This window comes from Fukomys damarensis, unplaced genomic scaffold (genome assembly GCF_012274545.1).
Source record: "Fukomys damarensis isolate Sample0158 unplaced genomic scaffold, DMR_v1.0_HiC HiC_scaffold_23, whole genome shotgun sequence".
Classification (NCBI taxonomy): domain Eukaryota; kingdom Metazoa; phylum Chordata; class Mammalia; order Rodentia; family Bathyergidae; genus Fukomys; species Fukomys damarensis.
This window is the reverse complement of record NW_022900935.1, coordinates 24,600,293-24,613,596: the sequence shown is the minus strand read 5'-3', so window position 1 is coordinate 24,613,596 and position 13,304 is coordinate 24,600,293. Positions and strand designations below refer to the sequence as shown.

Below are 13,304 nucleotides of genomic sequence, written 5' to 3'. Positions count from 1 at the left end.
AGAGCGGGGGCCCGGCGGCTTCTAGGTTCCGCCCGGCCCTGGCCGCGCGTGGGGCTGCCTGGTTTCGCTACGCTGCGCCCGCACTCTAGGGAGCCCGGCGTTTTTATCAATGAACGCCTCCCCCTTGCCGCGTCTCTTCAGCGAGAGCACCGCCCCCCCGTCTGGAGACCAGTCAGGGTGAAGCAACGCCCCTTGCAGGCCCTGACGTGGCCCGGCGGCTTCTAGGTTCCGCCCGGCCCTGGCCGCGCGTGGGGCTGCCTGGTTTCGCTACGCTGCGCCCGCACTCTAGGGAGCCCGGCGTTTTTATCAATGAACGCCTCCCCCTTGCCGCGTCTCTTCAGCGAGAGCACCGCCCCCCCGTCTGGAGACCAGTCAGGGTGAAGCAACGCCCCTTGCAGGCCCTGACGTCACGCGAAGCACCTCCTCCGATTCGAAGCACTTTGAAGCCCCGCCTCCTGCTCGCGTTTTAAAGGCGCCACCATAGTACTAGTCATCACGCGGGTGCAACCCTGCTGGAGGATCCCAACAATCTCTGTTCTCTACCCTCTCCTCCCTGGTGACTGCGCGTCGCGCTAACGGGGATCCTTTCATTCTCCAGTCTTCGGGGCATATGCTGAAATCGGAGTGGGAATCGAGCACCTAGGGATGTCTCCTCAGCAACCAGATGGATCTGCTTCCCGCCTGGAGTGGGCGCGTCCCCGGCCCTGGGCCAGAGCACCGGCTCAACCCAGTGCTGCCCCCTGCAGGGACTGAGGAGCAACACTCCGGAGATTGCCTTGCTTGGTTAGGCGACTGCCATACTGGGTTTTGGAGTCAAACAGCCTTGTTTTCAAGGCTCCTATGCTGCAGCCCACATCTTCTTCTACCCACTTCTATATTTTTTTCCCTCAGACAGCGTCTTGTGTAATGCAGGGTCTCGCTGTTCTTGAACTCGCGGTCCTCCTGCATCAGCCTCCCTAGTACTGGGATTATAGCCTTATGACCACAATACCAGGCTGTCACTTCTACATTCATGAGGGGCAGATCTCAAGCTCTTTGGGGTCCCCCATTCCCTTCTGAAAATACCCACTGCCCTCAGTCAGCAGTAAGAAAGTGAAAAAGAAATTGGGTATTCTCAAATGCTAGGAATGAGCTTTTGGGCAGTTATTCTTAGGACCACTTGGAACCCTAGACCCCCGCTCAGTGCCAGCCAGCAAGACCTCACAGATTTCTTGAGATTACCTGCCGAGTGCAAGGCACTGTCTAGAATAAGACTGATCAAGGAACTAGTTGTAGTGGCGCACGCCTGTAATCCCTGCACTTGGGAGGCTGAGACAGGAGGATTGCTGTGAGTTTGAATTTGCCTGGGCTACATAGCAAGACCCTGTCTCAACCTCCCCCCAAAAAAACCCCAATGATCAAGGTCACAGCACTCAATTAATTGACTTGATTCTGCTTTATGGAAACAGACAATAGGCAAATACATAAATAAAGTAATTGCAGGCTGTCAAAAGTACTGTGAAGGAAGTAAACAAAGGAAGGCCAAGAGCCTACTTTAGATAAAAAGCAGCCAGGAAAGTCAACACATTCTTATTTATGCCTAACCTCTATCAAGTTTATCTCCAGACATCTCTGGTGTGGACCCCCTCGGCTCATCTTCCTCACATCTGGTCTGGGGCAGTCTCTCTTGTGAGATTACTGCCAGCATCTTGCTGGCCTCCAGCTTTGGTCTCATCCCTCCCGCTCCACATGATGCTGTCAAAGGTCTCACCCAGAAGGGCCTAATTCAAGCTTGTCCTTCATGTGGCCCCTGAACGAAGACACGCAAGTAGCCTGAGATTTGGAGAAATATGAATAGTTCAGTAGAGTAAGGGAGTGACAGCCAGTCATAGGGCACATGCATGTGATCCCAGCAGTAGGAGGGGAGGCTGAGGCAGGAGGACCATAAGTTCTACACAGCAAGACCTGGCCTCAAGGAAAAAAAAAAAAATGGACATGGTGGCACATGTGTGTAATCCAGCACTCAGGGAACTCATGAGTTCAAGGCCAGCCTGGGCTGTGTAATGAGTTTGAGGCCAGCCTGAGACCTGGCTTTAAAAAAAAGGGGGGGGGTGCTGGGGACTTAACTCAGTGGTGCTGCTGCCTGCCTTGCAAGCACAAGGACCTGAGTTCGATCCCCGGTACCCAAAAAACAAACAAACAAATAAATAAATAATAAAAGATTAAAAAAACAATTTTCCTGGGGGAGATGGTAGAAGTGAGGCTAAAAAGGACAAATACCCAAGGTAAACAGGCCTGAGGCTTATAGAGCTTCAAAAGGCATAGCCAAGGGCCAGGGATTTAGCTCCATGGCACTTTGCCTGCCTCCCAAGTGCAAGATCCTGGTACACACACACAAAGGCATATTCAATACTGTGATTTTTTGTGGGGAGGGAAACAGGGTTATGCTTTGAAATTCAGGCTGGCCTCAAATTCCCTATGTTGCCATAGCAATCTTCTGCCTCAGCCTCCTGAATTATCCCATTTTACAGAGGAGGAAATGTAAACTGGGAGAGGGTTAAGCATTTTTCCCAAGTTCACAGCTTCCCAGGGCAGAGCCAAGGTCTGAGCCCAAGTTTGCCCAGCTGTGCTCTGTGAAGTTGCCTGCCTTCTCTGGATCACTGTCCTCTGCTCTGCTCCTGTCCTCTCCTACGCCATTCTGTGTTCCTCATTCTAGCATCCTTTCTCCTCCATGACTCGAGACCTGAGCCTGTGCCCAAGTGAGGTTTTTCCAGAGCTCTGAGTCTCCATGGCCCAGAGGATGCTGTCAGACATGCTACCCCATTGAGTGTCATACATGCCCTGTCCCCTGAGCAGCTCAGAGTCAGCATTCTTGACAGTGTCAGGCTAGGAGCCCAGAGAGGAAAGACTTCTATGACTGAAAGATGCTGGTGAGGTTAGGCCTTGGAGGGACCATTGAATTCAGCATAAGTAGTCTGGGGCCTTAGCACATGGCTCAGAGGTAGAGGTAAAACATACGGAGCTGGGTTAGAGGTTCAGACCTGTAATCCCAGCACTTGAGGCTGAGGTGGGATCACTTGAGTCCAGGAGTTCAACATCAACCTGGGCAATGTAGCAAGATCCTGTCTCGAAAGAGGGGGGCGGGTGTAGCTGTAGTACACTGAGCTATTCTGAGCTTCTGAACCCTTTTTTGGTATGGGATCGAACTCAGGACCTTGCGCTTTCCAGGCAGGTGGCAGCACCACTGAGCTAAATCCTTGGCCTCTTCTGAGAGCACTTTATACAATTAACTCATATGATATTCACAGCAACTTCATGAGACAGCTATCAGCCCCACTTCCACATGGGGAAATCAAGTGCAGAAATGTGAAGCGGCTTGCTCAAGGTCACAAAACTTGGCGACAAACCACAGAGGGCAGCACTGGTGGGCAGAACCTACAGTGGAGAGAGAGAGGGAGAGACAGAGAGATGCAGGAGAAGGATAGGCAGGGTGGGGCAGGTGATTTACAGGCCGCCTGGTTCCCTCTCTGGGACCATAAACCAGTGGGAAGGGAGATAAGGTGATTCAGCAGGGAGGGGTAGGGTGGGTCTGGGACTGCCCCTTCCCAGGCAGAGGCTTCAGGTTGAGCACCTTTGTCCCAGCTCTGTGGGAAATTCACAGGCCAGAAGCTGGAGTGACAGGAAGAAATGTGAGGGCAATGGAAGGGAGCTGGGTGCAGGGTCACAATATAGAACCCCAGTTTGGCTGCCTTGGAAGAGCTCTCCAGGAGACCAGGGCTGGCACTCCAAGTGTTGCCATATTTTTTTTTTCTAGCACTGGGAATTGAACCCAGGGCCTTCACACTGAGCTACATCTCTAGCCCTTTTTGTTTTGTTTCTTTTTTTGAGACAAGTCCTCTCTGTATAGTCCAGCCTGGCCTTAAACTCACTATGTAGCCCAGGCCAGCCTTGAATTTGAAGTGATCCTCCTGCCTCTCCAGTGCTGGGACTACCACTCCCAGTTGTTTGAGACTTGGTATTTCCTATAGTCCAGGCTGGCCTTGAACTCATGGTAATCCTCTTGCCTCAGCCTCCTGAATACTGGGATTACAGGTGTATATCACTATACCCACCCATTTATTTATTTATTTATTCGGTTTTTTGAGATAGGGTCTCACTATGTAGTTGAGACTGACCTGGAACTCACTACACATAGTGGGATTACAGCACCCATTTATTTATTTTTTATTTTTTGGGTTTTTTTGAGACAGGGTCTCACTATGTAGTTGACACTGACCTGGAACTCACTATGTAGCCCAGGCTGGTCTCGAACTCACAGTAATCCTCCTGCCTCAGCCTCCCGAGTGCTGGGATTACAGGTGTGAGCCACCACACCCAGCACCCCATTTATTTTTAATTTTCAGACAAATTCTCACTAAAGTGCCCAGGCTGGGCTCATGCTTTTAATCCTCCTGCCTCAGGCTTCTCAAGAATGCTGGGATTAGCCAGGTGTGGTGGCGCACACCTGTAATCCCAGCACTCAGGAGGCTGAGGTAGGAGGATTACTGTGAGTTGGAGACCAGCCTGGGCTACATAGTGAGTTCCAGGTCAGTGTCAACTACATAGTGAGACCCTGTCTCAAAAAACCAAAACAAAAAACAAAAAAAAAATGAATGCTGGGATTACAAGTAGGCTTTTTTGCTCTTTTTCTGTTTTTTTCTGGTCATCATCAAGGCAAATGTCAATTGTCATGGCCCTGGGGGTATCATTTAGGATATAGATGGGATTATTATGAAGGTACTGATTGTCTGGGTTTTGGATCTATCCAGTTTCAGCTTGCTGACCTGAAGAGGAACCTCTGGCCTACAAGCATTCTGTCCTCAAAGATAAACAAAAACCAGGGGTGGTGGGCCGGGCTTTAGCTCAGTGATTCCGATGCCTGCTTCGTAAGCACAAGGTCCTGAGTTCCATCCTGGGTACAAAAAATATCCAGGGGTGGTGGCACAATCCTACAGTCACAGGAAGCTTGGGAAGGGGCTTTGTTGCCAAGATGTCTGGGGCCCTGGAGCTGATATCGCACTTTCTTCAGATCAGCTCAGGTGCTGAGTTTTTTGTTTGTTTTTGTACCTGGGGCCAAACTTAGGGCCTCAAGATTTCCAGGCAGGGCCTGCACTACTGAGCTACATCCTTGAGACTCTGGGTCTTTTTTTTTTTTTTTTTTTTGGTACCAGGGATCGAACTCAGTTCCTTGTGCTTGCAAGGCAGGTGGTGGAACCACTGAGCTAAATCCCTGGCCTTCCAGCCCTTTTTAGTTCTCATTTCGAGTCAGGGTCTTGCTCAACTGCCCAGACTGGACTTGAACTTTCCATCCTCCTGCCTCAGCCTCCTTTAGTGCTGGGAATACAAGTGTGTAGAGCTGCACCCAGCAGGTCCTGGCTCTTTCACAGACACAGTCCGGTTCTTCATTCCCGGTGACTTCTCAACCTGGGACTAAAGAAGGACTAACTCTAGTCAGGCCCTGAGCGAGTTTCCGACCCTGTATGACAGACACTTCTTAAAAGAACCAGTGGAGGGCAGCAGTGCTGAAACCCGATGTCTTTCATGTTAAACTAGAGAGCTAATGAAGGAGGGAGGGAGAGAAAGTGGGAGGAAGGGAGGGGGAAGGGAGGAGGAGAGAAAGAAAGGCTGCTTGCTAGCTTTCCGGTCTTCCTAGGGTTTACTGAGGTGACTCAGACTCAGTCTTGTGCTCAGGTGTCCCTGAGGCTGAGCGAGAAGTGTGTCTGTCAGAAGACATGGACCAGGGCCAGGGATTTAGCTCAGCGGTTCTGCCATCTGCTTGGCAAGGGCAAGGTCCTGAGTTTGATCCGTGGTAAAAAAAAAAAAAAAAAAAAAAAAAAAAAAAAAAAAAAAGACATGGACCAGTGTAAGTCACTGCTCCAAGAGAGAAAACCCAGCCAAGCATAGTGACGGTGAACACATCTGAAATCTCAGCTACTTGGGAGGATGAGGAAGGAGGATCCAAAGGCACAAGACCCTGTCTGGAAATAAAAAAGAATGGGGAAGTGGTGGCATACTTTTGTAATCCTAGCACTGAGGGGGAGAGGGTCCCTGAGGCCGGAGGACCTTGAGTTCCAGGCCAGCCTGGGCTACACAAGTGAGACCCTTTTTTAAAAAAATTTTTTTCACATGCAAATAAAAATGAAATAATTGCTGATATCTGATTTCTGTCCTCTATTTTTCTCATTTGCAATCATACACTTAGGTACTTTTGACTGCATGGGAAAAAAAATCTAAAGTTCAGAACTATCGATAACAGGGAGAAGGGGAAAAACAAAAATTTTCTTTCATTTCTTTGTTAGTGTATTGCTTATACAAGCAGGCTTTCATTTTGTCGGAATCATATGTAACATACTTTGATCACTTCCCCCATCATCTCCTTGCCCCTTCCTCTCCCCTACACCCTGGGTACGCGTGTGCACTGAGGACTAAACCCAGGACCCCCTGAAGCGGGGTCTCTACCACTGAGCTGTCCCCAACATTATTTATTTATTTTTGAAAATAAAAGATTTTCCATCATAGTGAATGCATTTTTTTCTGTTTTCTTTTTCTTTTTTTCCTCAGACAAATTCTTACTAGGTAGCCCTTGTGAGAACTCCTGGTGATGAAAAATAAATAAATAAAAATAAGAACTTTTGCCAGGTGTGGTGGTGCACACCTATAACATCAACACTTGAGAGGCCGAGGCAGGAGTATTGCTGCAGGTTCAAGGCCACCCTAGGCTGCACAGTGCGTTTAAAGCCAACTTCAAGTACATAGTGAGACCCTGTCTCATAAATAAACAATAAAATAAAATAAGAACTTGCCGTGATCCTCCTGCTTCAGCCTCCTGAGTGCTGGATTACAGGTGTGTACCACACGTTTGGTATAGAGAGCACACAGGCTAATGTCTTCAGAAACGCAAACTATAAAGGCCTCACTGGCCTCCTGCAAAGCACCAACAGCTGCATTCTGAAAGCACAGATCTGTTTTGAAGTCCTGGGCAATTTCTCACACCAGATACTAAACAGGGAGTTTGGAAATCAGAAATTCAGTGGAGGGCCGGGGATTTAGCTCGGTGGCACTGCACCTGCCTGACAAGATCAAGGTTCTGAGTTGGATCCCTGGGACAGAAAAAACAAAAAACCAAAAAACAGAGTGAAGACAGCCTACAGAATAGGAAATTTTTTGGCCAGTTATTCCTTGGACAGAGAACTAATACCTAGAATTTCTAAAGAACTCAAAAATAACTAGATCCCTCCAAATAAATGACCCAATCAAAAACGGATAATTAGAATAAATATATACTTTACCGGAGAAAAAATACCAATGACCAATAAATACATGAAAAAAGCATTCAGCAGCTTTGGCCATTAGAGAGATGCAAATCAAAACAATACTGAGATTCCAGCTACTCTAGAATGGCTGTCATCGTGAACTTAGAAACACCAAGTCAGGTAAGGGATCATTCTTCATCGTTGGTGGGAATGTATATTAGTGAAACCACTGTGGAAATCACTGTGTAGACTCTTCAAGAAGCTAAAACTACAAATTCCATTCAACCCAGCTAACCCTCCTCTGGGTTATCTTCCCCCAAAAGTTAAAGACATCATATCCATGCTTTTAGTAGCACAACTCACAACAGCTAAATCTCAGAAGCAGCCTATGTGTCCATCAACAGGTGCACGGATAAAGAAAATGTGGTGCTGGTGCACAGTGGAGTAACAGCCACAGAGGGATGTGAGTCATTTATAAGAAAAAGGATGCACCGTGGCAGCATAATGCTAAGCGAAGTGAATAACAGAAGGTTAAATATCACATGGCTCCACATATATAAATAAATACAAATAACTTAAAAGAGCAACATAAAAGATAAGAGGATAGGAAAGAGGGAGATAGACTTTATGCAGATGGAAGGGGATCTAGGGAAAGGAGAGAGGAAAGGGAAGTTAAAAAGGACGAAGATGCGATCTGTACATGTACTGACTCCCCATGCATGTTTTCTCTGTGTATCACAAACTTACGCTAATACAAAACCTCTGCATCTGTACCTATAGCTATCCCAGTGGCCTTCTGATAAAGTGTAGTCTCATGGCACACTCAAGACCAGGCCTGCAATGGTGAGGTTCCTTCACACCCTCCCCAGCACAGGCCTTTTTTAAGGAAAGGCTTTCGTAGCTGGTTGCTTCCTGGGACTTGACCAACAGTCGATCTGTAGGCAGCCTGCCTTGAATAAGCCATGGTACAGAGGCCCACTTACACCCTTCTCCTTGGACTGGAGTCTAGTGAGCACTGACATTGGAGAATGAAGCAGCCTGAACTGATTTTTTTTTTTTTTTTTTTTTTTTTTTTGGTACTGGGGATTGAACTCAGGACCTTGTTTGTGCTTGCAAGGCAGGCAGCAGCACCACTGAGCTAAATCCCTGGCTCTTTTTTGCTTTCTTTGAGACAGGGACTCATTATGCAGTTGAGACTGACCTGGAACTCACTATGTAGACCAGGCTGGTCTCGAAATTCATAGCGATCCTCCTGCCTCAGCCTCCCAAGTGCTGGGATTACAGGCTTGCACCACCACACCTGGCTTTTTTTTTTTTTTTTTTAAACAGGGTCTCACTATGTATTTCAGGCTGGCCTGGGACTCACAGTAATCTTTCTGCTTCTGCCTCCTCAGTGCTGGGATTACAGATGTGCACCACCAGGACCAGCTCCTGAGTTGAATTTTGAAGGAACAGTTTGAAATGAGCTAGGGCACTAGGCATGGTGGCACTCACCTGTAATCCCAGTTCTTGGGAGGCTGAAGTGGGAGGGTTGCTGAGGTTTAGTGGCCAGCCTGGGCTACACAGCAAGACCTTGTCTAAACAAACAAACGAAAAAGATAAAGTTCTATTTCTTTGATCAGTGTCATAGGTATTATTATTTTTTAGTTTGGACTGATAAAGAAATGGAAGATGAGAGTTGGATGTGATGGCCCACAGCTACTTGGGAGGCTGAGGCAGGAGGGTTGAGAAAGTGTAAGGCCAGCCTGGGCAATTTAGCAGGGCCCTGTCTCCAAATAAACTATAAATAAGGGCTAGGAATGTAGCTCAGCTGTGGTTCAATCTCCAGTTCTAAAGATGGAGAGGAAGGAAGGAGGTTGAGAAATGAAAGAAGTGACTCAAGACCCGAAGTACCCCTAGGAGTCAAGATTTTGAACACGGTTTTCTGTATTGTGGGCCTTGAGTTCCCAGATCTTAGCCTTGTCAGCCCTGGAGCATGGGGCGGGGAAGAACCTGGCCATTTAGGCTACTTGTAGCACTTCAAGTCCATCAGCTCTGGCTCCTGTCTCCAACACATCCTACTGTGTGACAGTGACCAAGTCACTTACCTTCTGGAGTTTGATCTTTGTGGCAGCCATGATTCTGCTCACATGATGCTGTGGTGAAGATTCCATGCAAGGACAACGTGGCAGCCAGGAATTTAGCTCAGTGGCACTGTGCCCGCCTTGCAAGTGCAAGGTCCTGAGTTTAATCCCTGGTACCAGGAAAAAAAAAAAGTGAAAAAAAGAATGACATGCTAGCACCCTGGCACTGTGCCTTGCCTTCTTCATGCTGTGACGAGCCGCTGGTACTATAGTGAAACTTTATCTTGCACGTGTCCTCTTGCCTGGAGCATGGGATGGTCATCCATCATCCTGGTTGGAAGGACACAGCGTTGCCTGCGAGAGCTGTGGGGTCAGTGAGGATGGCAGTTCTGCCACTCAAAAGCCAGCCCAGCCCTGCAGGGGTAGGGAGACACACCCAGTTCTCAGGACCAGGGGAAGCTGGGTGACAGCCTCATCCATCAAAGACAGCCTCAGTCCAGCCAACTTTATGGACTCTGCAGGTACTTAAGTCTGGGGAGAGTGCAGGCAGGCCCAGCTCTTCCTCAGTGCAGGCTGCTGCTCAGAGCAGGTAGGCAGGTATGGGGTGGGGGAGGTGTGACAAGGCCATGGACTTGGGAGACCAGATAATCAGCTTCCAGAGCAAAGCCAAGGACAAGTGTTGGCACCAGGCTGGAGTTGGGGCTCTTGTCCTCGGCAGATCAGGATCTGTTTTCCCCAGGCCTGCAGGTGGAAGAAGGGCTTGGGAAAGCCTTGTGCATGAGGGCCCTGGGCTCAGCCCTGCTGTGCCCGACTCCATCTCGGCTTTATGCACGTACTGGAGTCCTGCGGCGGGTGGAGCTGATGACCTTGGGCGATCCTGGGCCCTTGTCTCCTGACAGGGTGAAGGCTGAGAGTGTGACCAGAGGCGGAGGGAGGTTGGTTTGGAACTAAGCTTAGTGTTGGGAAGGCAAGCTAAGGAGAGGGACACCTGTGACCTCCCACCCCAGGCCTCAGCACCATGACGGTTTCATACACTCTCAAAGTGGCCGAGGCGCGCTTTGGAGGCTTCTCTGGGCTGCTGCTCCGGTGGAGGGGAAGCATCTACAAGCTCCTGTACAAGGAGTTTCTGTTGTTTGTCGCCCTCTACGCCTCCCTCAGCATCACCTATCGGTGAGACTGCTCTCAGGGTTGGTCTGCGGGGCCTATGTTGTCCATCTCCCTGCAAGCAGCCTTCACTGCCCTTTCCCCAGGCTGCTGCTGACCCAGGAGCAGAGGCACGTGTACGCGCAGGTGGCCCGATACTGCAACCGCTCTGCGGATCTCATCCCTTTGTCCTTCGTATTGGGTGAGGCCCCTTCTAGTTCTTCCTGGACCGTGGGTTGAGGTCACAGCTCAGGCAGCAGAGCCCAGAATCAACCAGCAAAGGTACAGGAGCTGGGCAATGGGTCCAAGGCTTCCCCGGGCCTAGGTCCTGCCTATGACTTGTGGGCTCTCACTTGGCAAGGCCAAGACACCTGCTGGCTTCACTACCACACTCTGGTGAGAAGCCAGAGTGGTGACAGCCCCTCCAAATGCTCGGGGGAGCCAGACCTTGAGTTAACCATTACCCGGCCTCGCACTCCCACATCCCAGGAAGTCGGCGCTCTTCCTTCCTCCTGGCCTCACCTGCCCCACAAGGGCAGTGGAGGAAGAGGCGAGGAGCTGGAGCCCAATGTGCTGTGTGGCGGTGTCCCCCAGTCCCCACTCCTCGGCTCCGGGCCTGCACTGGGCCCACTTGGCGGGAGGGAAGTGTGAGGCCTCCTGAGTCCCAGCCCCTCTGCCCTCCCTTCCTGCCCCCTCCCACGGTGACCCACTAGGTTTCTATGTGACTCTGGTGGTGAACCGCTGGTGGTCCCAGTACACAAGCATCCCGCTGCCAGACCAGCTGATGTGCATCATCTCAGCCAGCGTGCACGGCGTGGACCACAGCGGCCGCTTGCTGCGCCGCACGCTCATGCGCTACGCCAACCTGGCGTCGGTGCTGGTGCTGCGCTCGGTGAGCACCCGCGTGCTCAAACGCTTCCCCTCAGTGCAGCACGTGGTGGACGCAGGTGCGCGGGCATCTTGGGAAGCTGCGGTGTCTCCGGGACCCACGACGGCAAATCCTGGGACTGCTGTGGATGCGAGGGGGGCAGCCCTGTGGTGGACCCGCAGCTTCCCCTGGAGGCAGAGGGTGCGTCTGACCCTACCGACTTCCCCCGTGCAGGTTTCATGTCCCAGGAAGAGAGGAAAAAGTTTGAGAGTTTGAAATCCGACTTTAACAAGTACTGGGTCCCCTGCGTCTGGTTCACTAACCTGGCTGCCCAGGCCCGCAAGGATGGACGCATCCGTGATGACATCACTCTCTGCCTCCTCCTAGAAGTGAGTCAGCCTCGGACCAGGCCCCTTGGCCCTCCAGCTTTGTGAACAAGTAGTTCTGGAATCTAACACTTCGATTCAGCCTATGTGCTATGAACATACAGGCACGTACAACAGAGCTGCTCATTTAGCCCTTGGAACACTCGAGACAGGCACGATGATTATGATCCCCTTTCCACAGATGGAGAAACTAAGGCATAAAGTAGAAAAGCTCAAGTGACACTGCTATTTAGGGCAGCTGGGATTCACACTCAGATGTCTGGCTTCAGGCTCTGCTTGCGGCAACTTTGCTAAATTGCTCCCCATCAGAGGTGCCCCAGCCTAAGGCCGAGCGGCAGAGGCCTGGGCCTGCTCAGTGACAATCCCCTGTGCTCTTCCTAGCCCTCCCTGCACACCTCTGCCGATCTCCTTTCTGCTATTTCCACAGGAGCTGAACAAATACCGCGCCAAGTGCAGCATGCTGTTCCACTATGACTGGATCAGTGTCCCCCTCGTCTACACCCAAGTACGCCTCTTTCCTCCCTTCCCAGTGCCTCCCGAGTCCTGTGCTGTGTGAGGTCCTGAGAATTAAATGGCCCTCACCCGGTGTCACTTCAGTCCCGTGAATAGCAGAGGGCTCATTCTCTCAAAGCCCCCACCCTGTGACCCTATCCCCGTGGCACTGCCACCCTGTGATATTTAATTACTTGTCAGACTCCCCCCAAGGCCTCAGAGGCAGGATGGCCTTTCTCAGTCCACTGCTCCACACGGAGCCTGGCTTTCCCTTCTCCAGGTGGTGACTATAGCCGTGTACTCATTCTTTGCCCTCTCCCTGGTGGGCCGCCAGTTTGTGGAGCCAGAGGCAGGGGCTGCCAAAGCCCAGGGGCCCCTGGAGCCAGCGCTGGCCCCGGGAGACCCGGACATGTACGTGCCTCTCACGACACTGCTGCAGTTCTTCTTCTATGCTGGCTGGCTCAAGGTGGGCATAGGACCACACAGCCTGCTCTGTCAAAACCTGGGCACAGAGTCCTCCCCAACACTGGGGATGGTGAAACTGTCTGCACTCTGCAGGTGGCTGAACAGATCATCAACCCCTTTGGAGAGGATGACGACGACTTTGAGACCAATCAGCTCATAGACAGAAACCTGCAGGTGAAGCGGGCTTGGAGGTGTGAGCACAGCTCCTGCCAGCGCTAGGCTTGGGTGTGGAGATGAAGGGCTTTGGGACCTGTGCCTCCCCTCCCGCTGGCCCAGGTGTCCCTGCTGGCCGTGGACGACATGTATCAGAATCTGCCCCCCACCGAGAAGGATCCATACTGGGACGAGGCCCAGCCGCAGCCGCCCTACACTGTGGCCACGGCGGCCGACTCGCTGAGACCTTCCTTCCTGGGCTCCACCTTCAACCTGCGGTGAGCGCCACACTCTGGGCACCAATGCCTGCTCTCGGGGAGCCAATCTCCTGGCCAGGCACCAAGCCTCACCCTGTGCAACCCTCGCCTGCAGCATGAGCGACGACCCAGAGCAGAGCGTCCAGGTGGCGCCGTCCCCGGCGCTGGCCCGGGCCGCTGTGCAGACCCCGCTGCTCAGCCGCTTC

At 51.3% G+C, this 13,304-nt stretch overlaps 2 protein-coding genes across 2 annotated transcripts in view; one reads left to right on the top strand and one right to left on the bottom strand.

The window, feature by feature from the left end:
- Positions 1 to 9,388, bottom strand: part of Plk3 (polo like kinase 3) — a 14,123-nt gene extending 4,735 nt beyond the window's left edge. The window contains exon 1 of the mRNA XM_010610406.3: positions 9,359 to 9,388. Within this exon, the coding sequence (XP_010608708.1) occupies positions 9,359 to 9,388 (30 nt within the window). The remainder of the gene's footprint in view (positions 1 to 9,358) is intronic.
- A 964-nt stretch (positions 9,389 to 10,352) lies between these two features.
- Best4 (bestrophin 4) overlaps positions 10,353 to 13,304 on the top strand; it is a 3,309-nt gene continuing 357 nt past the window's right edge. The window contains exons 1-9 of the mRNA XM_010610405.1: positions 10,353 to 10,504; positions 10,585 to 10,679; positions 11,191 to 11,424; positions 11,580 to 11,734; positions 12,159 to 12,236; positions 12,504 to 12,689; positions 12,782 to 12,862; positions 12,965 to 13,119; positions 13,214 to 13,299. Coding sequence (XP_010608707.1) covers positions 10,353 to 10,504; positions 10,585 to 10,679; positions 11,191 to 11,424; positions 11,580 to 11,734; positions 12,159 to 12,236; positions 12,504 to 12,689; positions 12,782 to 12,862; positions 12,965 to 13,119; positions 13,214 to 13,299 — 1,222 coding nt within the window. The remainder of the gene's footprint in view (positions 10,505 to 10,584; positions 10,680 to 11,190; positions 11,425 to 11,579; positions 11,735 to 12,158; positions 12,237 to 12,503; positions 12,690 to 12,781; positions 12,863 to 12,964; positions 13,120 to 13,213; positions 13,300 to 13,304) is intronic.